The 25182-nt window shown below is 36.9% G+C and overlaps 3 protein-coding genes across 3 annotated transcripts in view; 1 reads left to right on the forward strand and 2 right to left on the reverse strand.

Annotated features, from left to right (window-relative positions):
• Nucleotides 1-25034, reverse strand: LOC106082597 (acyl-CoA Delta-9 desaturase-like). Its single transcript, XM_013245216.2, has 5 exons — nt 24814-25034; nt 5127-5374; nt 2439-2775; nt 482-667; nt 1-429 (listed from the first exon to the last, which is right to left on the reverse strand). The coding sequence occupies exons 2-5, from the start codon at nt 5368-5370 to the stop codon at nt 126-128; spliced, it is 1071 nt and encodes a 356-aa protein (XP_013100670.2). The 5' UTR covers nt 5371-5374; nt 24814-25034; the 3' UTR covers nt 1-125.
• LOC106082590 (serine protease snake) overlaps nt 1-25182 on the forward strand; it is a 163930-nt gene that overhangs the window by 126925 nt on the left and 11823 nt on the right. The window lies entirely within an intron of this gene.
• Nucleotides 19081-20358, reverse strand: LOC131995138 (acyl-CoA Delta-9 desaturase-like). The gene is given in 4 exon segments (XM_059363188.1): nt 19081-19172; nt 19175-19395; nt 19712-19897; nt 20030-20358. Coding segments are annotated over 4 exon segments (825 nt in total). The 5' UTR covers nt 20356-20358.

Here is a 25182-nt window from a genome sequence, read left to right on the forward strand (position 1 = left end):
TGTGGAATTCTTTATCTGTTTTCCTTATAAAATATAGACAAATAACTCAATTGAACCAAGGTTTCCATTAGTCAAGTCTAGATATTGTCCCATCGTTAAGCTCATCATAGAGCTTAATAATGTTTTCATCGAATAACTGCATTTTGGATTTCTTCCAGCTTTTGATCTTTATCGCCCCACCCCCAAACAGGATGACTCCCATCGCCAGTGCGCATAATACGTTGCTTAATAATATCCCTGGGAACGCTTTTCAAATCATAAGTCAATCCGAATTTAGCACAGGTCTCAATAAACAAAGCACCCAAATTATTCATCGATCCACCCAATTCACCAGTCTTATAGTCCCAAGGGAAGACATGGTGATAGTTGTGATAGGATTCTCCAAATGTTAGCCAGGATATTTGATTGTTTTCGCCGGGATTCAAGCGTCTGAAATATTTGAAATCTATATAAATTTAAAATTATTTCAATGTAGTCTTACCTATCGTATGGTTTGTTGCCGTACAAATGGCAAACGCTGTTTATGCACCAAACCCAGTTGACTGAATAGAACCAACGAAGCAAAGCACCTACATGCCAGGAATTACTGAAGGTTTCATCCCATAAGTACATTGGTATTAATGTTGGAATAACAAAGCTCATCAAGGGCATCAATACAAAATAATATCTGAAAGAAAAATTTCAATCAACAAAAAGTACATGCGGATTTTTTAAAAGAAAGTAAATGCATTTTTAATAGAACTTACAATGAACTTTAATCAAATATACTTTTTATACCCTCCACCATAAGATGGGGGGTATACAAATTTCGTCATTCTGATTGTAACTACTCGAAATATTCGTCTGAGACCCCATAAAGTATATTTATTCTTGATCGTCCTGAAATTTTATGTCGATCTAGCCATGTCCGTCCGTCCGTCTGTCTATCGAAAGCACGCTAACTTCCGAAGGAGTAAAGCTAGCCGCTTGAAATTTTGCACAAATACTTCTTCTTAGTGTAGGTCGGTTGGTATTGTAAATGGGCCATATCGGTCCATGTTTTGATATAGCTGCCATATAAACCGATCTTGGGTCTTGACTTCTTGAGCCTCTAGAGTGCGCAATTCTTATCCGATTGGGATGAAATTTTGCACGACGTGTTCCGTTATTATATCCAACAACTGTGCCAAGTATGGTTCAAATCGGTCCATAACCTGATATAGCTGCCATATAAACCGATATGGGGTCTTGACTTCTTGAGCCTCTGGAGTGCGCAATTCTTATCTGATTTGACTGAATTTTGGCACGACGTGTTTTGTTACGATATCCAACAACTGTGTCAAGTATGGATCAAATCGGTCCATAACCAGATATAGCTGTCATATAAACCGATCTTGGGTCTTGACTTCTTGAGCCTCTACAGGGCGCAATTCTTATCCAATTTGGCTGAAATTTCGCAAGATGTTTTTTTATTGTTAATCAACAACTATGTCAAATAAAGTACAAGTCGGTTCATAACCTGATATAGCTGCCATATAAACCGATCTGGGATCTTGACTTTTTGAGTCTCTAGAGGTCGCAATTATTATCCGATTTGCCTGAAATTTTGTACGACGGAATCTTTCATGACCATCAACATACGTATTTATTATGGTCTGAATCGGTCCATAGCCCGATACAGCTCCCATATAAATCGATCTCTCTATTTTAATTTTTGAGCTCACAAAGAGCGCAATTCTTATTCGAATTGGCTGACATTTTACACAGGTCTCCAACATATAATTTAATTGTGGTACAAACCGGACCATATCTTGATATCGCTCTAATAGCAGAGCAAATCTTTTCTTATATCCTTTTTTTTGCCAAAGAAGAGATGAGATGGAAAAGAACTCGACAAATGCGATCCATGGTGGAGGGTATATAATATTCGGCCCGGCCGAACTTAGCACGCTTTTACTTGTTTTACACTTTTTTTCTAAAGCAAGCTTAAAGTAACAGCTGATAACTGACAGAAGAAAGAATGCGATTACAGAGTCACAAGCTGTGAAAAAATTTGTCAACGCCGACTATATGAAAAATCCGCAATTACTTTTTGGGCAACCCAATATATATTGCTTCAATTATAACGCGATAAAATCCCGTTTACACTGCTCTTTAAATCCGTATTTAATGGCTCGATCATCTGTTTTCCCTTTATAATATCAGCTGATGAGATCATTCCGTATTTAATGGCTCGATCATCTGTTTTCCCTTTATAAAATCAGCTGATGAGAGCATTAAGTCCGGACTTATGAGCAGTGTAAACGGGGTTTAAGATCGTGAAACACTACACATCATAAGTGTATATTGAAATTAAAATATTTCATAACTCCCTTATAATGGAGAATACTGCTATTTGTGTTTGTGTTGCAATTTTTTAAGTAGAAATTTCACTAGGCCTTCCTACACACATTCCTTACCTGTGTTGGAACATAACCAAAGGATCACTTTTCAAATCTGACATATCGATGCATTTACCCTTTGCCTTCACCTCGGGATGCTTCTTGCACAGGAGCCAACCAACATGTGAAAAGAAGAAACCACGCATAGAATTGTGAGGATCTGCATCGGTCTCGCTATACTTGTGATGTACCCTATGATCACGAGCCCATATATAGACCGAGTTTTGGTAAGCAATTGTACTGAAGATAAGTAAACCAATTTTAACAGGCCATTTGGCTTTATAGGAGCGATGTGTCCAGAGCCGATGTACTCCTACCGTTATGGCAAACCCAGAAGCGTATGATAGTAAGAGAGCTGAAAATATAAGGAAAATTTTTTAAGTATTGGACTTTCTAAAAATCTACTTCTTAAATTTACTCGGATGAGGCTCAAATTGATTTTGGAGCATACCGAGGGAGATCACAAATGTTGGGCAATATTTAGACGAGCCGTAGATTCGAAATGTGGCCTGAATCCGAAGATAATCCACTGGCTATACACCTCTGAAGTTGTGGACTGGACTGGATAGTGGACTGCTATGAAGAAAAAGTGCAACTCAAGGATTATGCAATAGGGTCATAAAACGTGTTATCTTAGCGTAGGCGGGGCGACAAGGACCGTGCCCACTAGGGCATTGAAGTAAGAAAGAGCATGAGAGCGAAACACATTTGAAGAGTTTTGTAAATGAGAGGTTGCCAATTTCAGCTGGAGGATTTATGTCCAGCAGAAATTTCTTACTCTCCTTCAAACTTATACTGGCAAATTTTTTACTTAAAATGTTTGTGAATATAACTAATATTATGCCGCAAAAAAACAGCTGATTGTATATTAACATCTGTTTCAATTGATCGGGTTGATAATTCTCTAATTGGCGTTCATCTGCAGTTCAATGCAAAGTTTACAGGGCACATCTGATGTATGGTCATTGTAATAGAATTGATGAAAACAAAGGTGTATGCATCACATTTACACATAACCTGCAGTCATGGCTGAAAAATCAAAATCGTTTGATTTTTTTCGATGAATGGCGTCTATCGATTACCGTTTACAAAGAAATGTGTAATCATTAATTGATAGATATTGAAAAACACGTTATGTGCCTAATAAAGTTATAAAAAGAGAAGTAAAGCATGAAAAATTAAATAAAATCAAAGAAAGGAAAAATTCGATGTACCATTTTTGGCAAAAGCAGTAGTCAGCACATGCACACGACGAGTACGATCATGATGTGTCGTCTAAAAGGGTCATAAGGTTTATCGAAATGTTTAATCGATAGCAATAAGCATATATAGTAGAGATGTGCACGTGAGTGATTTTTCGCTCACGCTCATAAAACAAAAAAATTATTCACGCTCGACTTTTTAATGTTAACTCACGTTCACGCACACTCACGAGACAAAAATTTTAATCACGCACGACTCATGAGAAAAATTACGGCTCACGAAAAACTTGCGAATCACGGTTGAAATTTTTTTTCACAAAGCGAAAAATAATCCTTTTTGCAAACGTTGGCGAAAAGTAAGAAAAAAATATGCGAAAAATAGTACCTTGCTTATAGTAAGGAAAATGACATGCAAATGCATCCTAGGAGTTCAACATCAGAAAAATTTGTCAGCGGTGGTTATCCCCTCCCAATGCTGGCGACATTTGTGAGGTAAAGGGTGATTTTTTTGAGGTTAGGATTTTCATGCATTAGTATTTGACAGATCACGTGGGATTTCAGACATGGTGTCAAAGAGAAAGATGCTCAGTATGCTTTGACATTTCATCATGAATAGACTTACTAACGAGCAACGCTTGCAAATCATTGAATTTTATTACCAAAATCAGTGTTCGGTTCGAAAGAAAGATTAACGCCTTCTCTGAGGTTGGCATGATCCGCATTATTTGGGTGTCGGCGATAGAGAAGGAAATGAAGAAAACCACGATTTCGAGTTGAAGTCCAGAGGACTGTTTTCAGTAAACTTGGCTTATTCGAAGTCTTTCGGGACGGGTCAGACCAAGTTAAGCGCAAGGGACGACGAATGCGTTCTATAGGCCGACGAAAATCCTATGGGCGATACGGATCATGAGAAGACGAGGCTATTACTGAAAGGAAGTAAAAAGACGATCAGTATAGTTTCCGGTATCATGACGGTACACATAGAACTACGAGCGTATTTATGTAGAACAGGTGCGGCAGGGTATGTGGGGAAGATGAAAAGTTAGAGCATTTTCTATGTCATTGCCCGGCTTTTACGGCTAAGAGAGACACACTTACACTTAGGTAGAGACACAATACCAGACTTGAACCGACTTAGGAGCGTGAAATGGAGAACAATTAGAGATTTTTTAAATAGCCGGGAATTTCCGATTTATATAGTTTTTTGAGGTTAGGTTACTTGAAGCCTGAAGCGTCACACCTAATATGGTTCAAAAGTAGTGGTTCTAAATAAAGACGAAACACGTCCCACAATGGTTGGTGTGTGTTGCGATCTCTGGGTTTCCTTTTCCATTTGCAAAGAAAATCTCCAATCATTGAGCTCGTCTCGACCGAGAAACAAAAAGAAATTGTAAAATTTAATAATCTTTGCCCTAACAGGCAAAAAAACTTGAAAAGGTTTTTTGGTTACTCTTATACCACATTTGAGTTTTATAGTTTTTGTTTTAAATATTAACACACTTACCATATACAAAAGTTTTTAATTTAACAGAATTTGTGAGAAGCAGGTAAACGCCATACAATGATCCTAGTGTCACATAGGATATTATAATTATATTTCTCCAGACTAGCTCCACTTTACGTTCTTTAGCATTTTTTAATTTTAGAATATCTTTGGCCAAGGTCACCTCGAGGTCTTCTTCATTTAAAGCTCCAGTAACAATATCAACCTCCTGTTGGACAAAAACCGGTTCAACATGCGAATGCATAATTCTGAAAAAAAGGACAATTTCAATGAGAGCTTACAAACAAGTAGATGAAATCATTTGACCAGCTGACAGATTTGAAGTTGCTGATTTTAATCATTACTTCCATTCAAGTTTACTGTTTCATGAACGTAAGTGGAGAAGAGTGTAAGCCAGAGAAGGATTATATGAAACCTCAACAAGTTAAATCGCATTTAGTTCGGACGGGCCGAAATTTGGATACCCACCAGCGGCGAAAAATACACCATTTATGAATCCTAAGCTGCAATGTGGTCCGATCTTGACTAATGTCAACAGTGATGTCGAGACATCTATCACTTTTCACTATCCGAGATTGGTCTACAGGATCTACACTATATTCAAGATGTGTAGGTGTCTAACACAACTCATTCTACCAAAATTCAATGAAATCTGGAAATAAATCCATCTTTTATGGATTTCAGTATATATGACAGCTATTTCCAAATATACCCCTATCTAGATTATACTCGGTACAAAAACCAATTTCGGCGAAATCGGTTAATAACAAACTATATATACTCTTTATCGTCTTGTGTCGTCTAAGTCGTTATAGCCATGTCCGTCCGCCCGTTTGTCTGTCGAGAACGGACTAACATCCGAAGAAGTAAAGCTAGGTGCTTGAAATTTTGCACAAACACATCTTATTAGTGTTGGTAGGAAGTCGAACTTAATGCCGTTTTAGAACTCAATGTTAACTCTAACTATTTTTGTCGAACAATTATGTGAAAAGGCAACTCTCTGCGATGCAGTCCCAGTTAAGAACGTGAGCAACGAACGCGCATTTACCTCTGTGGAACGGTGAGATAGACATTATGACTACGAAACCGCTAGGGGGAAATCATTCGTTTAAAGACCAGCGTTTTTACCAAGAGGGAGTAGAAAGAAAGTCAGTATGGATTTTCATATGGCGTCTACACGTTTTTACGACAAACAAAATACTTTTATCACGAAATTTTTCTTTTATTGTAACCGTGTAACGTTTCGCTACAACATGTCAAACTTTAACCATAAACGTAGCATTGCAAATTTTGCCCATGAACATTTCACTAAGGGACAGGGGCAAACTTCTCATGCCCTACGGTGGTCTCGCATAGCATTATCGAACGTAAATAACTTTATTTATTGTTAACCTTTTAGCAGCTTTGCCTACGGTAAAAGGACCTTTCTTTTGTTGTAAAACCAAAAACTTTAAATACAAAAGTGTTTCTATGGCAGCAAACGATTATTTGTGTACCGGACCAATAATTATTCTCTTGGGTCCCTCCTACTAAAGAGAAAGGGTATAGAGAGAAATCGTATAGACCAGTGATGGGCAAAAGCACTCACACTCTTGCACATTACTTTGTACGTACGCAAGGAAATAAGACAAACCAGGACCATGGAATTGCAAATAATTACAATTGGGTGCTGATATAGACACATTCTCACACACATATTTTTCCTCCTTTTTTGTTTTGACTGAGCAAAGAGCAGTCAACATATTGAGCAGCTAGGTAAACTCTGAAAGTGACAAGTTTTAAAGTTTCGCCTTAAGTACAACAAGCAAAAAGGCATTAAATTCGGCCGAACTTTGGATACCCACCACCTAAACCCCCTTTCCTCACAATCTGTTGAAAATTGGAGAGCTTATGCACCCAAATTCGGCACGGATATTGAGTGGTCTAATATAAATGTCACTATTCAATTTTGTAGAACAAAATATTGATCTTTTTGGCAGATGTATCCAATTATACCCATCTGAACCATATTAAAGTAGGATATCGGAAGACTCAGAAAAACTCACTGTTTCAAATTTCGGCCAAATCGGGTAATAAATAGAGCTTTCATGGGGACATGTGCCAAGTCCCCTTATCGGCAGATTGGTCTATATGACAGCTATATCTAAATAATGTCCGATCAGAACCATATTTAGGTCGGATAATGCGAGGCCTTATTTCAGTTAAATCGGGTAATGAATAAAGCTTTTATTAGCTTCAGATATCTTATCGGTAGATCAGTTTATATGGCAGCTGTATCTAAATGTAGTCCGATCTGAACCATATTTAGGTCGGGTGTCAGGAGGCTAAAACTAACTCACTTTTTCAAAATTTAGCGAAATCAGTTAAAAAATAAAACTTTTTTGGGCATCAGAACCTTTATTGGCAGATCGGTCTATATGACAGCTATATCTAAATATAGTCTGATCAAAACCATATTTGGGTCGGATATTTGGAGGCTTACAACCACGCACTGTTCCAAATTTTGGCGAAATCGGATAAAAAATAAAGCTTTTTTGAGCATCAGACCCTTTATCGGCAGACCGGTCTATATGACAGCTATATCGAAATATAGTCTGATCAGAACCATATTTGGGTCGGATATTGGGAGGCTTGAAACTACGCACTATTCCAAATTTCAGCGAAATCGGATAAAAAAATATAGCTATTATGGCCTTCAGATCTTTTATCGGGAGATCGGTCTATATGGCAGCTATATCCAAATATAGTCCAATCTGAACCATATTAAGGTCAGACATCGAGAGGCTTAAAATAACCCACTGTTTCAAATTTCAGTAAAATCAGGTAATAAATAAAGCTCTTATGGCCTTCAGACCCTTTATCGGGCAATCGGTCTATATGGTAGCTATATCTAAATACAGCCTTATCTGAACCATATTTGGGTCAGTTGCGTGAAGCCTTAAACTACTCATTGTTTTAAATTACAGTGAAATCGGATAAAAAATTAAGCATTTATGGGCATTAGACCCTTTATCGGCAGATCGGTCTATTTAGCAGCTATATCCATATATGTTCCGATTTGGCCCGTTCAAGAACTTACCAAACGTGCATCAAAAAGAAGCATCTGTGCCAAATTTCAGCTCAACATCTCAATTTTTGAAGGCTGTAGAGTGATTACAACAGATGGACGGACAGACAGACAGACACACGGACATTGTTAAATCGTCTTAGATTTTTACGAAGATCCGAAATAAATATACTTTGTAGGGTCGAAAATTGATTTTTCGATGTGTTGCAAACAGAATGACTATAAAAATAAAAATACTGGTATGTCAAATGACAAATATCATTAGAGCAAAGCACAAATGGCTCTCAGGTACAAAGAATAAAAGAAGAATTTCTAAGGCATATACATTGTTAGGTACCATATACGAGATAAAGAAATATCTATCCCAAAGTCGGTATTTGAATGTGTGAAAACAACAACTCCCAAAGTAATTTTTTGTTTTATTTATAGTAACGAATACAGCAGATTATAGAACAAAACCGTAATGGAATTGAGCGAAACCGGAAGGCTTTTAACTTAATTGTCCTTCATAACATCGACATAAATCCAAATTAACTCTAAAATATTTTCAATTACCAACTGAGATCTGCTTATAGTTGGTAAAATATTGAGTTTGAAGTAAGTTACAACATTACATCCAATTGGGATCATTTTCAATAAGCACAACCATTTTTATAACAAGTAAATGCGTGCTAAGTTCGGCCGGGCCGAAATTTGGAAACCCACGACCATGGATTCTGCTAAAAATTTATACAAAATAAATTTAGTTGAAGGGCATAATTTTATTTTACATACCAAACTTATGGTAAAGCCAGAAGCCCAAACAAAATATTGGGTTGCCCAAAAAGTAATTGCGGATTTTTTAAAAGAAAGTAAATGCATTTTTAATAAAACTTTGAATTAACTTTAATCAAATATACTTTTTTTACACTTTTTTTTTTAAAGCAAGCTAAAAGTAACAGCTGATAACTGACAGAAGAAAGAATGCAAATACAGAGTCACAAGCTGTGAAAAAAATTTTCAACGCCAACTATATGAAAAATCCGCAATTACTTTTTGGGCAATCCAATATTTTGTTTGGGCTTCTAGGAACCGAATGATCAAGAGACCGGTTTTTATGGGAGCTATATCAGGTTATAGGCTGATTTGGACCGTAATTGGCACGGTTGTTGGAATTCGTAACAATTCAATACATGCTAAATTTCAGCCAAATCGGACAAAAATTGCGGCTTGTAAGAGATCAAGAAGTCAAATCCGGAGATCGGGAGGAATATCAGCTTATACACCGATTTGGACCGTACTTGGCGCAGTTGTTGGAAGTCATAAGAGAAGATTATATGCAAAAATTAAGCCGAATCGAACAAAAATTGCGGCTTTATATGGGAGCTATATCAGGTTATAGACAGATTTGGACCGTACTTGGCACAGTTGTTGGAAATCATGACAGAACGCTACATGCAAAATTTCTATGTGTCCTGTTTGCAAATGAAATTTTGCTAACATTCCATTGTGGAACGGGGGCAAACTACTCACAAATCAATGAGTGCTGTCCAATTCAAATTTAAGCTCAATGATAAGAGAACTCTTTTTTATTGAAGAGGCAGAACGGCGTGCCGCAGGCGACGCCTCTTTGTGGAGAAGTTTTTACATGGCATAGTTCTTAACAAATGTCGCCAATATCAGGGGGGATAACCACGGCTGATGTTAAGGGTCATAGGTGGACTTGCCAACCTCTTCGCTTAGGTGTCCAGGCTTGCAGTTGTATTTAATTCATGCGCCAAGAAGAGTTTGATTTGTTTCGGGGATTGATGATCTGCACTAATTTTTTTAAATTAGACGACATTGCTCGTCAATAAGATACAATCCTTGCAGGTATCCAAACCAGTTAATTTTTCATATCCACTTATAAATTTAAATGATTATATTTTATTTTTGAAAGGGCTTGCTATCTTCTATTTTTGGAAAAAAACAGTTACCACACATATTTATAGCACTCATAATTTTTAACTGTAATTTATTGATATATATCGCACATATCCGATTTTTTATGCATGTCTTACTTTTGTTATGGAACTTTTATTTATAATATTTTAAAACCTTCTTGACTTCACTGCGGCTGAACAACGACTTAGTGTGCTAAATGATGTGAATGGACTTTTATGCAATATGTTACAAATATTACAACTATGTACCAGATGTTTTGCATTTTTAAAGACACATAAAAACATTACGTTTTGTCTTCGCAGCACAGTACTTCATTATGAGCTTATGCGAATGAAAATATTGTAGCCTCAACAAATAAAAACAGACTTAAAAGCTCACTTGGAAGCAATCAGTCAGTTTTGAAAGCAACCAACATATAAATCATAGATAGTTTGTAATTGGATGCAACCGTGGCGCAGAGGTCCGCCTATCGCCGAAAGCCTGGGTTCAAACCCCGGCGTGAACACCCTTACTTATGGTTCCTACATTTATGAGGTATCCTACCATGTTCTACCTACGATTCTCTACCTACGATTTAAGGTTATGGCCCCAAAACCTTAAATCGAGAGACCGGTCTATATGGCAGCTATATCCAAATCTGAACCGATCTGGGCCAAATTTAAGAAAGATGTCGAAGGGCCTAACACAACTCACTGACCCAAATTTCGGCGAAATCGGACCATAATTGCGCCATTTATGGGCCCAAAACCTTGAATCGACTCACCTAACACAACTCACTGACTCAAAATTTTGACAACATCGGACAATAAATGCGCCTTTTATGGGCCCAAAACCTAAAATCGGCGGATCGGTCTATATGGCAGCTATATCGAGGAACCTAACACAACTCACTGTCCCAAATTTTAGCAAAATCGGATAATAAATGTGGCTTTTATGGGCCTAAGACCCTAAATCGCCGGATCGGTCTATATGACAGCTATATCCAAATCTGGACCTATCTGGGCCAAATTGAAGAGGGATACCGAGGGGCCTAGTACAATTCTCTGTCCCAAATTTCAGCAAAATCAGCTAATAAATGTGGCTTTTATGGGCCTAAGATCCTAAATCGGCGGATCGGTCTATATGGGGGTCATATCAAGATTCAAACTTAACCTGTTTATGGACAAAAAAAAAAAGAATCTGTGCAAAGTTTCAGCTCAGTATATCTATTTTTAAAAACTGTAGAGTGATTTCAACAGACAGACGGACTGACATTGCTAGATCGTCTTTGATTTTTTCGCTGGTCAAGAATATATTTACTTTACTAGCCGAACCAGGCCCGCTCCACTACGCCTTCTTTAACTCTCTAATATCTTTTTAGGGTGGGGACACTTTGCCCTGAATGCGGATATCGAATTCGTGCCATAGTAGCCTATGACGCTGAACGCGTTCGAATCCTGGCGAGAACATCGAACAAAGCAGTGTTTATCCCCTCTTAATGTTGGCGACATTTGCGAGGTACAATGGCATGCATGGTAATTTAAAAAATTTTCCCCAAAGAGGTGTCGCACTGCGGAACGCCATTCGGACTCGGCTATAAGAAAAGTCCCTTATCATTGAGTTTAAACTTGAATCGAAAAGCACTCAATGATGGGTGAGAATTTGCCCCTTCTCGATTCCTGGTGGTAATGTTCTTCCTTAGGGTAATGTTCTCATTAGGGGAGGAATGGCACCTCAGACATTTCGACTGAAATATAGATATCAAATTCGTGCTGCACTTCCAAATCCCGTTCGTACTCTACTCTTGAATACTTTTTATTTGAATCCCATATTGTCCCGATGGGTCCACTTTTATTTTTGGGTAGTAATTTTGGGGTAAAGGGGAGGGTCCGTCCCCCCCCCCCGATATTAAAAAATTACATAGTCTATGTTTTGTATGCCTGCAGCATCATTGGGCCATACTTCCTCGTAGTCGATGCCAATCATCAAGTTACGAAAATGGACGAAGCTACCGCACCATGTTCACTGATAATGACCTGGACGACATGTGGTTTCAACAGGACGGTGCCACAAGCCACAGAGCACATGTTACAATCGATTTATTCGATGAGAGTGTTATCTCAACAAATGGTCCAGTCGTTTAGCAGCCTCATTCGTGCGATTTAACGTCTCAAGAGTATTTTCTATGGAGCTACTTCAAGTCATTGATCTATGCCAACAAGCCGACTACTTTGGAAAAGCCCAGAGCCAACATTGAACGGAAAATAGCGACCATTTCGGCTTCAATGTGTGGGAGAGTCATCAAAAATTAGTTCCCACTTATTGACAGACGCAAACATGACCGCGGTGGCCATATGAACGAAATTCAATTCCATTCATTAATGTTTTGATTGAACTTCAAACCCAAAATAAAGTTTTTGAAATATTTCAAAAGGTTTGCATTTTTTTAAAAAAATAGTACTTTTTGGAAAAACCGACATATGTGGTGATATGATGAGTGTTTGCCCAAAACAAGGCAATTTTAGTTTTAACATAAAAAAAATTTTAAATGATGAAAATCGGAATTCAGAAACGAAATTAAAAATTAGCAAATTTTAAATCAATTTCAAGTTGTAAAATCAGTGCCGCAATTTTGGTTTGAGTCAATGTGTTGCGTTGATGCGGTGTTTCCATTCTCGTCTTACATTCCCTCATAACACTCCTTTGGCCATATGCGATATTAAAAGCGGTGGTAACACCGCGATATGTTATAATACCGCATTTTTACGAGTATACCGCAAATTAAAAAAAAATACCACCGCTTGCTATTCTCTGGTTAGCATGTCCGTCTATTATGCGTAAAGCCTGTGAGGTTTTCAGTCATGTATAACATGAGCTTCGATTCAAGTTGAAGCTTAATGATCAGGGGCCCCTTTTTAAAGCCGAGTCCGAACGGCGTGCCGCAGTGCGCTACCTCATGCCATAGTACCACACAAATGTTGCCTGCATTAGGGGGGGAAAACCCTGAACATTTTTGTTCATGGTCTCGCCGGGATTTGAAATTACTAACAAAATGCAAAATCCATGATTTTTGATCCACATCTTGTAGACGTAGGTTGTGCCCAAGATATATTCATTTCCAGGTAGTGGCAGTTGCCCAACAACATAATTAGTGATTAGCGCAACTCTGATTTTGAGTATGTTACTAGTTCGCGCCATTTTTCGATGTTTGTGTGTGTTATGGTTCTTAACTTTAATACACGCACACAACCAAAACTCGTTGACAGATAGTGCACTTAACGAGAAAAAATTGTACTGTAGCTGTTTACGGTACACTACCTGGTAATTATGTCATAGTTGTGCCTAAATTGAAGGTTATAATCCTTTTTAACCGTAAGACCAAGTGATAAAAACTTATGACGGAACACATTGGGATGATAGGCTTCGATAGGTTTCGGTGTCATTATATATATATATATATTCATGTTCCTTTTAACCAAATCTGAGAAACAAAAAATCGTTTTGGATCACTGAAAGAAAATGCAAATAGTTATATAATTACATGCACGGTGACAAAATACCCTGGCATACATTTCCAAATGAAATATTAGCCCATAATGTATGCCAAAATTACCATTCCATTAGAAGTGCATTCATTCTAGTGAACTGGAAGTGCAATTAATCTTTTTTAATGTACATTGAAATAAATGAGTAACAGGAAACTCTTTTAAAGGCTATTAGCCCCTCTCCACAATATAGATATTTTTTCAAAAGATTTCCCCAAAGTCATAGGTTCAGAGCGCAATTCAGAAGAATATTTTGGTTTTTTACCATGAACTAAAAAATTTCCATTTAGAATAGAAGATAAAGACTATTTGTCTAGGAATTTGCGTCGAAAGAAAACCATTTTAAAACTCTTGGTTTACCGAAGACATTTGTAGAGGAAGTCATACGCTTTCAACAACAAGTAGTTGCTGTTACAGTTGGACCATTTTTCACAACTCTAACCTTCTGAAACGCTAGCACAATGTTAATGAGCTGGCCTCCGAAAGTATTTTGGGAAATGGGCACAATTAAGCCTGATGAGAAACTATTAGGCTACTATACTCATCATCGTTAGCTTCTCATACCACCTCAAGTTAACTACAAATCCACAATCACACTCATGTCTTATTTCATGAACTTTACTTTAGGAATACGAGTATGAACAAAAATTATAAAGTTTGTTTCTCTTTCGAGACGAGCTCAATGACAGCATATTTTCTTTGCAAAGGGAAAAGGAAAGCCAGAGATCGCAACACACACCAACCATTATGGGACGAGTAGTTCCGTCAATTGTTAGAAGGCTTTTAACCGTGTTGGGAGTGACGGCTACAAGGGCCGTATGTTGGTATATTTCACTTGTATCGTATTTATGATTCTGATTCTGTGCATCTGTTGGAAGTTGTATTCATGGCTACGAACACAATATAATACAAATTCCAACAGATGCACACAATCATGTGCATACCATGGAAATAGTGTAATTGTTGCAGACAAAAAATCTGTCATAACACGCAAACACATGCATTGGGAAAAGTACAGCTAATAGACAGGGTTGTTGTGCGTGGTCAATGGTGTATTTGTATCACAGAGGCGTTTGCGCAAAAGTACGATACAAATGCAATATACCAACGTAAGTCCCTTAAAGCCGTTGTGAGGTATCCTCCGTTCGGACTCGGCATAAAAAAGGAGGCCCCTTATCATTGAGCTTAAACTTTAATCGGACTGCACTCATTGAGTAAAGTATCCCCTGTTCCTTAATGGAATGTTCATGGGAAATTACAATAAATAAGTAAATTTGGTAAGTAATTTTACTTAACCAAAATTCTATGCAACAAGTAAAATATTTCTTTTGTTGACAACGCTTTTATTAACTCACTAGCTGACACGGGCCCGCTCCGCTGCGCCTGCTTTTACTTTATATGGAACAAAAGTTTCCTTGGAATATTTATTTTCGACAATTAAAAGCTTTAAGTGAAATACCATGCTACGAAAATAGTATATCGCTTGACTAACAATTTAACAATATAAGTGCCTTTGTCCGAATCCCATATGATTTTTATTGGTCTACAAATTTAAGTTTGGATGTAAAGTATACTCCATTCTTTAAATACTTTATTTCGGCCCTCTAATGATATATGATTTAGGGGTGTTTTCAGGGGTGCGGTGGTCTCCCAGGCACTTGGCCCTGAAAATATCAGCATCGTGCTCTTCTTTCAAAAACCATTTATTTAAACCCCATATTGCCATTGGTTTAGGGGATGTGTTTGAGAAACCCCCAAACACATGACCCAAAATAGGTTATCAAATTCGTTTACTAATCTTAAATACCACATATTGGCATGGTCGAAAATTTTTATACCCACCACCGAAGGATGGGGGTATATTCATTTTGTCATTCCGTTTGCAACACATCGAAATATCCATTTCCGACCCTATAAAGTATATATATTCTTGATCAGCGTAAAAATCTAAGACGCTCTAGACATGTCCGCTCGTCTGTCTGTTGAAATCACGCTACAGTCTTTAAAAATAGAGATATTGAGCTGAAATTTTGCAGAGATTCTTTTTTTGTCCATAAGCAGGTTAAGTTCGAAGATGGGTTATATCGGACTATATCATGATATAGCCCCCATATAGACCGATCCGCCGATTTAGGGTCTTAGGCCCATAAAAGCCACATTTATTATCCGATCTTGCTGAAATTTGGGACACTGAGTTGTGTTTTAGGCCCTTCGACATCCTTCCTCAATTTGGCTCAGATCGGCCCAGATATGGATATAGCTGCCATATAGACCGATCCTCCGATTTAGGGTCTTAGGCCCATAAAAGCTACATTTATTATCCGATTTCGCAGAAATTTGGGACAGTGAGTTGCGTTAAGCCCTTCGACATCCTTCGTCAATTTGGCTCAGATCGGTCCATATTTGGATATAGCTGCCATATAGACCGATCCTCCGATTTAGGGTCTAAGGCCCATAAAAGCCACATTTATTATCCGATTTGCTAAAATTTGGGACAGTGAATTGTGTTAGGCCCTTCGTCATCTTTCTTCAATTTGGCCCAGATCGGTTCAGATTTGGATATAGCTGCCATATAGACCGATTTCTTGATTTATAGTTTTGGGCCCATAAATGCTATTGTCCGATGTTGCCGAAATTTGGGACAGTGAGTTAAGGTAACTTAACCTTAACCTCGCACAGATCGGTTCAGATTTGGATATAGCTGCCATATAGACCGATATCTAGGTTTTAGGTTTTGGGGCCATAAAAGACGCATTTATTGTCCGATGTCGCTGAAATTTGAGACAGTGAGTTTGGTTAGGTCCTTCTTCAACTTTTCCCAGATCGGTCCAGATCTGAATATAGCTGCCATATAGACCGATATCGCGATTTAAGGTTTTGGTCCCATAAAAGGCGTATTTATAATCCTATTTCACTGAAATTTGACACAGTGACTTATGTTAGGCTTTTCGACATCCGTGTCGTATATGGTTCAGATCGGTTTATTTTTAGATATAGCTAGTGTACTTTTAGTATTTGGTCCAAATCGGAACATATTTTGATATAACTGATATGGGACATAAGGTATGAAATTTTCACCGAATTTTGAAGAAAGGTGGTTTACATATATTCCCGAGGTGGTGGGTATCCAAAGTTCGGCCCGTCCGAACTTAACGCCTTTTTAATTGTTACCCTTTGCGGGGTGGAAGGGGTGATTCCCTAAATACATGGTCCTACATTTGGATATCAAATACGTATTCTACTCCCCATATTCCCATGGTCAGTAAATAAATCCTGTTTGGGGGGAGTTTTGGGAAAGGGTCCACCCCCAGAAACGTGGTCCCACATTTGGATATCAGATTCGTATTCTACTCGCAAATACCTTTCATATGAGTCCCATATTGCCATTATCGGTAAATATGTCCGATTTAGGGCTGTTGTGGGGGTGGGGTGGCCCCATAAACACTTTTCCCAAATATTGATATTAGATTCGTGCTTTACTCCCAAAGACCTTTAATTTGAACCCCATATGGCTATGGTCGTAAATTTGTTCCCTTTGGGGGATGTTTTTGAGGAGAGGCGGCCCCCCAAACACTTGGTCCCATATTTGGATATCAGATTCTAATTCTACACTCAAATACTTTTTATTTAAGCCCCATATTCCCATGGTCAGTAAATAAGTCCTGTTTGGGCGGTGTTTTGGGGAAGGGGTGGACCCCCACAAACGTGGTCCCACATTGGATATCAGATTCGTATTCTACTCGCAAATACCTTTCATTTGAGTCCCATATTGCCATGGTCGGTAAATATGTCCGATTTAGGAGTGTTTTGGGGGTTGGGGTGGTCCACCTAGCACTTGGTTCGACAAATGGATATCAGATACGTTTTCTTATCCTAAACACCTTTCATTTGAGTCCCATATTGTCGTGATTGGTCTTAACATATGTTTGGTAGGTTTTAGGGTGGGGCGGCCCCCCTAGGTACCCCATCCGCAATTTGGATACCAAATTTTTATTTTTAGGGTACTATATGAGAGCACACAAAATTTCGCTTAAATCGCACCACCCATCTCCGAGATCTGGCGTTTCTGAAAATTAGGGTAAGGGGGAGTATTTATATCATTAGTATTTATACCCCGCACTACCACTGTGGTACAGGATATTATATCTTTATGCATTTGTATGCAACGCTTCGAAGGAAAAGAGCTTAACCCATTGATAAGTATACCGATGGGCTTAGAATCACTTCCTAATTTCCGATTTGTCAGATTGTTTTAAGACTGTAGTAGCCATAATTTTTTCCAATCTTTACAGAATTTGGCATGAGTTGCTTTATTTGACGTTTTCGTATGCGTGCAAAATTTCGTCAAAATCGGTTCAAATTTAGATATAGCTCGCATATTTAACTTTCATTCGATATGGAATTTTATGGCTGTAGCAGCCACAATTTTGATTTGATCTTTACAAAATTTTGCATGAGGTGTTTTCTTTCATTAAAATTGACCCATATTTAGATATAGTTCTCATGCATATCTTTCATCCGATATGGCCTTTTAAGGCTCTAATAGCCACAATTTTTGTCCGATCTTTGCAAAATTTTGTACAAGAGTTTCTACTTAATGTACAATTATGTGTGCAGTAATTTATCAAAACCGGTTCAGATTTAGATATACCTCCCATATAAACCTTTCATCCGATTTGGACTCTTAAGGCTGTAGTAGGCACAAGTTTGGTTCGATTTCAACAATATGTAGCATGAGGTGTTTTATTTAAAGTCCCAATGCGAGTGCAAAATTTCAAAGAAATCGATCCAGATTTAGATATAGCTCCCATATATATCTTGTATCCTATATGGCCGATTAAAGCTGTAGAAGCCGCAATTTTGGTACGATCTTTACTAAATTTAACGTCCTAATTAGTGTACTAAATTTCATAAAAATCGGTTCAGATTTAGATATGCCCTCCATATATATATATATTTCATCCGATTTGTACCTTTAAGACTGTAGTATGCACAATTTATACAAAATGTAGCGTAAGGTCTTTGATTTAAAATTCCAATTCGAGTACAAAATTTCATAAAAATCGGTCTAGATTTAGATATATATTTCATCCGTATGGACTTTTAAGACACAATTTTGGTCACATCTCTGCAATATTGGGCGTGAGATATTCCAGTGTAATCATAAATAAAAGCTCAACCCAAAGGGATATGAGGTTGTAAAAAGTCATCACCCTAATATACATATATATTTTAAAGGCTCGGAAATAACATGACGATGTTTTGCATACAGAATGACAAAATGAATAGTCCTCCATCCTTCGGTGGGAAAATTATTTTTTGGTTATTTAGTGTATAAAATTGTTATTGTTATTTATTTTGTAATATTAATAAACTAAAATGTAATACTATATATTGTTACAATATACCATAGTATGAAACTTTGGAAAATCTCGAATGTTCATGATTTTTTCTTAAGTCTTATTGCACTTTTGATTTCTTCCTCACTTTGATCTTTATCGCCCCAACCCCAAATTGGATGACTTCCGTCGCGGGACGCATAATACGTTGCATGACAATGTCTTTGGGAACGGTTTTCAAATCATATGTCCAGCCAATCATGGAGAAACATTCAATAAACCAGGCACTCAAATTATTCAGCGATCCACCAAATTCAGCAGTCTTATAATCCCAAGGAAAGACATGGTGATAGTTGTGATAACATTCGCCAAATGTAAAAAGGGATATACCTCCATTTTCACCAGGATTATAGTCTCTGTGAAAACAAAAATAATAATAAAATATTCTAAACTAATATATTGGGTTGCCCAAAAAGTAATTGCGGATTTTTCATATAGTCGGCGTTGACAAATTTGTTCACAGCTTGTGACTCTGTAATTGCATTCCTTCTTCTGTCAGTTATCAGCTGTTACTTTTAGCTTGCTTTAGAAAAAAAGTGTAAAAAAAGTATATTTTATTAAAGTTCATTCTAAGTTTTATTAAAAATGCATTTACTTTCTTTTAAAAAATCCGCAATTACTTTTTGGGCAACCCAATATCAAAGCATATATTTAGACATCGTTATATCTTACTTATCATAGGGTTTATTGCCATACAAATGACAGACACTATTTATACACCAAGTCCAATTAACAGAACTAAACCAACGAAAGAGAGCGCAAACATGCCAGGCATTTTTCATGGTTTCACCCCACAAGAACATGGGTATTATCGTGGGAAGAACAAAGCTTAACAAGGGCATCAAAATGTCATAATGTCTGAAAGAAATATTTGCAACAAAAGAAAATGATCTTAATTAGAAGAATCTTTCTCCGGACAGCTCTATCTGTCTGTTGTCATGTAAAATTCTGAATTTTGTCCTCATTTGAGGTTTTCAATGGGCATCTTACCTATGTTGAAACATAACCAGTGGATTATTTTCCAAATCTGTCATATCTATGCATTTACCCTTGGCCTTCACCTCGGGGTGCTTTTTGCACATTAGCCACCCGACATGCGAGAAAAAGTAACCACGCATTGCATTGTGAGGATCTGCATCGGTCTCAGTATACTTGTGATGTACGCGATGATCTCGAGCCCACTCATATGCAGAATTTTGGTACGCAACGGTATTGAAGATAAGCAATAATATTTGAAGTGGCCACTTGGCCTTATACGATCTATGTGCCCAGAGACGATGTGCCCCTGCTGTAACACCAAAACCAGTGGCGTACATAAGAAAGAAGTCTGAAAATATAAAAGTAAAAAAGAAAAACCTGCCTGAGTTGAACTTCTGCATCTAAGAAATTCAAACATTTTAAGTTATCAAACAATTAAAAACAGCCAAAGTTCGGCCGGGATAAATCTTGGGTACTAACCTTCATAGATAGATTCAGCCACAAATGTTCCTTAATTAACTCAGTTACTATTGGAATTATTGTGATTATACTGCCTATGGTATAATATTATACTATCTTGGTCATTCCGCTTGTAATATCGCGAATAATTGGTTTCAGATTCTATAAGGGTAATGAATGCCTTAATTGGCTCACCCGGTTAATGCGCTCAATAATAGCCTTCGCATGTGCTTGAACTGTTGAAGTCCGGTATAACCCTCTTTCAATATACTAACCTAACCCAGATAATTTGACTTTCTGAAGCCCTTGAGGACACATATAGTATTCAATTTGTAACCTTATGATTCGTATAGCCACGAAAAGTATGGTCTACAACGGTTCACAACGTGATGTATTGGGTTGCCCAAAAAATAATTGCGGATTTTTCATATAGTCGGCGTTGACAAATTTTTTCACAGCTTGTGACTCTGTAATTGCATTCTTTCTTCTGTCAGTTATCAGCTGCTACTTTTAGCTTGCTTTAGAAAAAAAGTGTAAAAAAAGTATATTTGATTAAAGTTCATTCTAAGTTTTATTAAAAATGCATTTACTTTCTTTTAAAAAATCCGCAGTTACTTTTTGGGCAACCAATAGTTTGAAGCCCTAAAATAATTTGCCGATAAGATTTCTTCAAAATTTCCCATATAGCTGATCTGATTTGTGACCTAACTTAGTACATCTTTACTTGAATTTTGAGTTGTGTATCATAGCGGGCCGAATCTTATATACCCTTCACCATAGATAGCAATTGTCGAGTTTTTTGCGCGGTATCTCTTTTTAGGCAAACAAAGAATAATGGATAAGAATTGTTTTGCTATTGGAGATATATCAAGTTATAGCCCGATTCGGACCATAAGTAAATTGAACGCCGAAGACCATAGTAAAAGTCATTGGGTAATATTTCAGTTCATTCGGATAATAATCGCGCCTTGCAGGGGCTCTAGAAGCGTAATCGGGAGAACGGTTTATATAGGAGCCTTATCAGGCTATAGATCGCTTAAGACCATATTAGACACGTATGTTGAAGGTCATGGGAGAAGCCGTTGTACAAAATTGCAGGCAAATCGGTTAAGAATTGCGCACTGTTCCGATTTGAACCATACTTAAGATAGTTGTTGGAATTCATATCATAAATATTTCGTGTTAAATTTCAGCCAAATCGGATAATAATTGCGCCCTCTTGTGGCTCAAGATTTCAAGATCCAAGATCGGTTTATATGGCAGCTATATCATGTTATGGACCAATTTGAAACATTTGGCACAGTTGTTGGAAGGCATAACAAACAACTTCATGCAAAATTTCAGTTAAATAGAATGAGAATTGAGCCCTTTATTGGCTCGAGAAGTTAAGATACAAGATCGGTATATATGGCAGCTATACCAGATTATGGACCGATTTAAACCGTACTTAGCACAGTTGGTGGAAGTGATACTAAACCACTACGTGCAAAATTAAAGCCAAATCGGATAATAATTGCACCATCTAGTGGCTTAAGAAGTCAAGCCCCAAGATCGGTTTATATGGCAGCTATATGAGTTTATGAACCGATTCACTTCCGTATCACTTCCAACAACTTAGCACAGTTGTTGGAAATGATACTAAAACACTACGTGCAAAATTTCAGCCAAATCGGATAAGAATTGAGCCCTCTAGATGCTCAAGAAGTCAAGACCCAAGATCGGTTTATATGGCAGCTATATCAAAACATGAACCGATTTGGCCCATTTAAAATTCCAACTGACCTACACTAATAAAAAATATTTGTTCAAAATTTCAAGCGCCTAGCTTTACTCCTTCGAAAGTTAGCGTACTATCGACAGACGGACGAATGGACTGACAGACAGACGGACATGGCTGGATCGACTTAAGAGTCATGACCATCAATAAAATATGTACTTTATGGGGTCTTAGACGCATATTTCGAGGTGTGGGTATAAAAACAAAAAAAAATGTTCAGCGGTGGTTATCGCCTCCTTATGCTGGCAACATTTGTGAGGTACTATGCCATGTAAAAACTGCTCCCCAAAGAGGTGTCGCACTGCGGCACACCATTCGGACTCGACTATTAAAAGGAGGTACCTACCGTTAAGTTTAAAATTTGAATCGGACAGCTCTCATGGATATGTGAGGAGTTTGCCCCTGTTACCTAATCGAGTTTTCATGGGCAAATTTGTGTATGAAACCAGAAGGAAAAGTCAAAAGTCGGGCCGTACCCTACACCTACACTATAGATACAAAGTGGGAGCTATATCTAATTCTGAACCAATTTTGATGTATCTCGGCTGATATTTTCAGATCGGTTATTAAACAATCCATATCAAATTTGGAGCAAATATGTGCAATAAATACGGTGGAAAAATGACAACATTTGGCAAATTAGCCAAAATCTGACGAATATATATATGGAAGCGAAATCTAAATCTGAACCGATTTTGACCAAACTTCGTAGACATTGGAAAGAGTTGTGCACAATTTTGGCAAGATTGGTCAATAAATGTGCATGTAGTGACCATAGAAGTGAAAATCGGGCGATATATATATGACAGCTATATCTAAATCTGAACGGTTTTTAATAAAATGCACCAGTAATGTGGAGAGTCATTTGAAAATCTTACCTGCCGAATTAGGCAATCGGTTAACAAATGACTATTGCAATATTTCTCAAAACTGGACGAACATATACATGGGAGGTGAATCTGAACCGATATCGACTTTATAGATATTGTGAAAGTCGTTGAGGAAAGCGTTGTACAAAGTTTTGGGAAGATTGGTCAATAAATGCGCTTGCAGTGGCATATTTATATATATATATATATATATATATATATATATATATATATGTATATATATATATATATATATATATGTACATATATATATATATATATATATATATATATATATATATATATATATATATATATATATATATATATATATATATATATATATATATATATATATATATATATATATATATATATATATATATATATATATATATATATATATATATATATATATATATATATATATATATATATATATATATATATATATATACATATATATATATATATAAATGGTGATTTTTTTGAGGTTAGGATTTTCATGCATTAGTATTTGACAGATCACGTGGGATTTCAGACATGGTGTCAAAGAGAAAGATGCTCAGTATGCTTTGACATTTCATCATGAATACACTTACTAACGAGCAACGCTTGCAAATCATTGAATTTTATTACCAAAATCAGTGTTCGGTTCGAAATGTGTTCATTCACCGTAACGTTGCGTCCAACAGCATCTGTGAAAAAATACGGTCCAATGATTCCACCAGCGTACAAACCACACCAAACAGTGCATTTTTCGGGATGCATGGGCAGTTCTTCAACGGCTTCTGGTTGCTCTTCACTCCAAATGCGGCAATTTTGCTTATTTACGTAGCCATTCAACCAGAAATGAGCCTCATCGCTTAACAAAATTTGTCAAAATTTGAACACATTTCGAACCGAACACTGATTTTGGTAATAAAATTCAATGATTTGCAAGCGTTGCTCGTTAGTAAGTCTATTCATGATGAAATGTCAAAGCATACTGAGCATCTTTCTCTTTGACACCATGTCTGAAATCCCACGTGATCTGTCAAATACTAATGCATGAAAATCCTAACCTCAAAAAAATCACCCTTTATATATATATATATATATATATATACATATATATATATATATATATATATACATATATATACATATATATATATATATATATATATATATATATATATATATATATATATATATATATATATATATATATATATATATATATATATATGTATATGAGAGCTTTATCAAAATTTGAACCTATTTCTATTAAATTCACTACTAATGTCGAGAGTCATTAGAAAATCCTTCCCTCAAAATTTTGAGAGAATCCGAGAATCTGTTAAAAATTATCATTTTATTGCTTTATTACTCCAAATCGGACTAACATATATATGGAAGCTATATCTAAATCTGAACCGATTTTCTCCAATTTCAATAGGATTTGTCTCTTGGCCGAAAAACATGCCTGTACTAAATTTGAAGACGATCGGATGAAAACTGCGACCTGTAGTTTGTACACAATTTAACATGAACAGACGGACATAAGTAAATCGAATCAGAAAGTGATTCTGAGTCGATCGGTATACTTATCAATGGGTCTATCTCTCCTCCTTTTGGGTGTTACAAACAAATGCACTAAGTTATAATACCCTTCACCATGATGTAGGGTATAATTATATTTTACTTACAAAACGCATACGTCTTCCCTTGTATGGAATTTGTGGCGAAAAGATACAAGCCATAAAGTGAACCCAGAGTAACATAGGCAAATATGATAATATTCGACCAGACCAGTTCGATTTTACGTTCATCTGCTTTCTTCAGCATTTTTATATTTTTGGCTAAGGCTCCATCGGTGGTATCGGCTTCATGTTCACTCAAAACTGCAGTCGCTTGGTCAGCCTCTTCAGTTCTGTTTAAAACATTGTCCAGAGTATCGGTTTCAGCATGTGAATTGGGAGGCATAATTCTGAAATAAGCAAACAAATGTTGAAATATTATGCTTGGAAACTCTTATTTAAATGAAGAAAGCTTATCGCTGCCGACTGGACTCAAAC

The sequence above is a fragment of the Stomoxys calcitrans genome, chromosome 2 (assembly GCF_963082655.1).
Source record: "Stomoxys calcitrans chromosome 2, idStoCalc2.1, whole genome shotgun sequence".
Lineage (NCBI taxonomy): Eukaryota > Metazoa > Arthropoda > Insecta > Diptera > Muscidae > Stomoxys > Stomoxys calcitrans.

What these genes read in the sequence shown, in the direction of transcription:
- LOC106082597 (XM_013245216.2), bottom strand. Translation starts at nt 5,370, where the DNA reads ATGCATTCGCATGTTGAACCGGTTTTTGTCCAACAGGAGGTTGATATT. An exon ending in ATTAAAAACTTTTGTATATG is followed by an intron (nt 2,776 to 5,126) that starts GTAAGTGTGTTA and finishes TTATATTTTCAG; the next exon opens with CTCTCTTACTATCATACGCT. An exon ending in GGCAACAAACCATACGATAG is followed by an intron (nt 430 to 481) that starts GTAAGACTACAT and finishes CAAATATTTCAG; the next exon opens with ACGCTTGAATCCCGGCGAAA.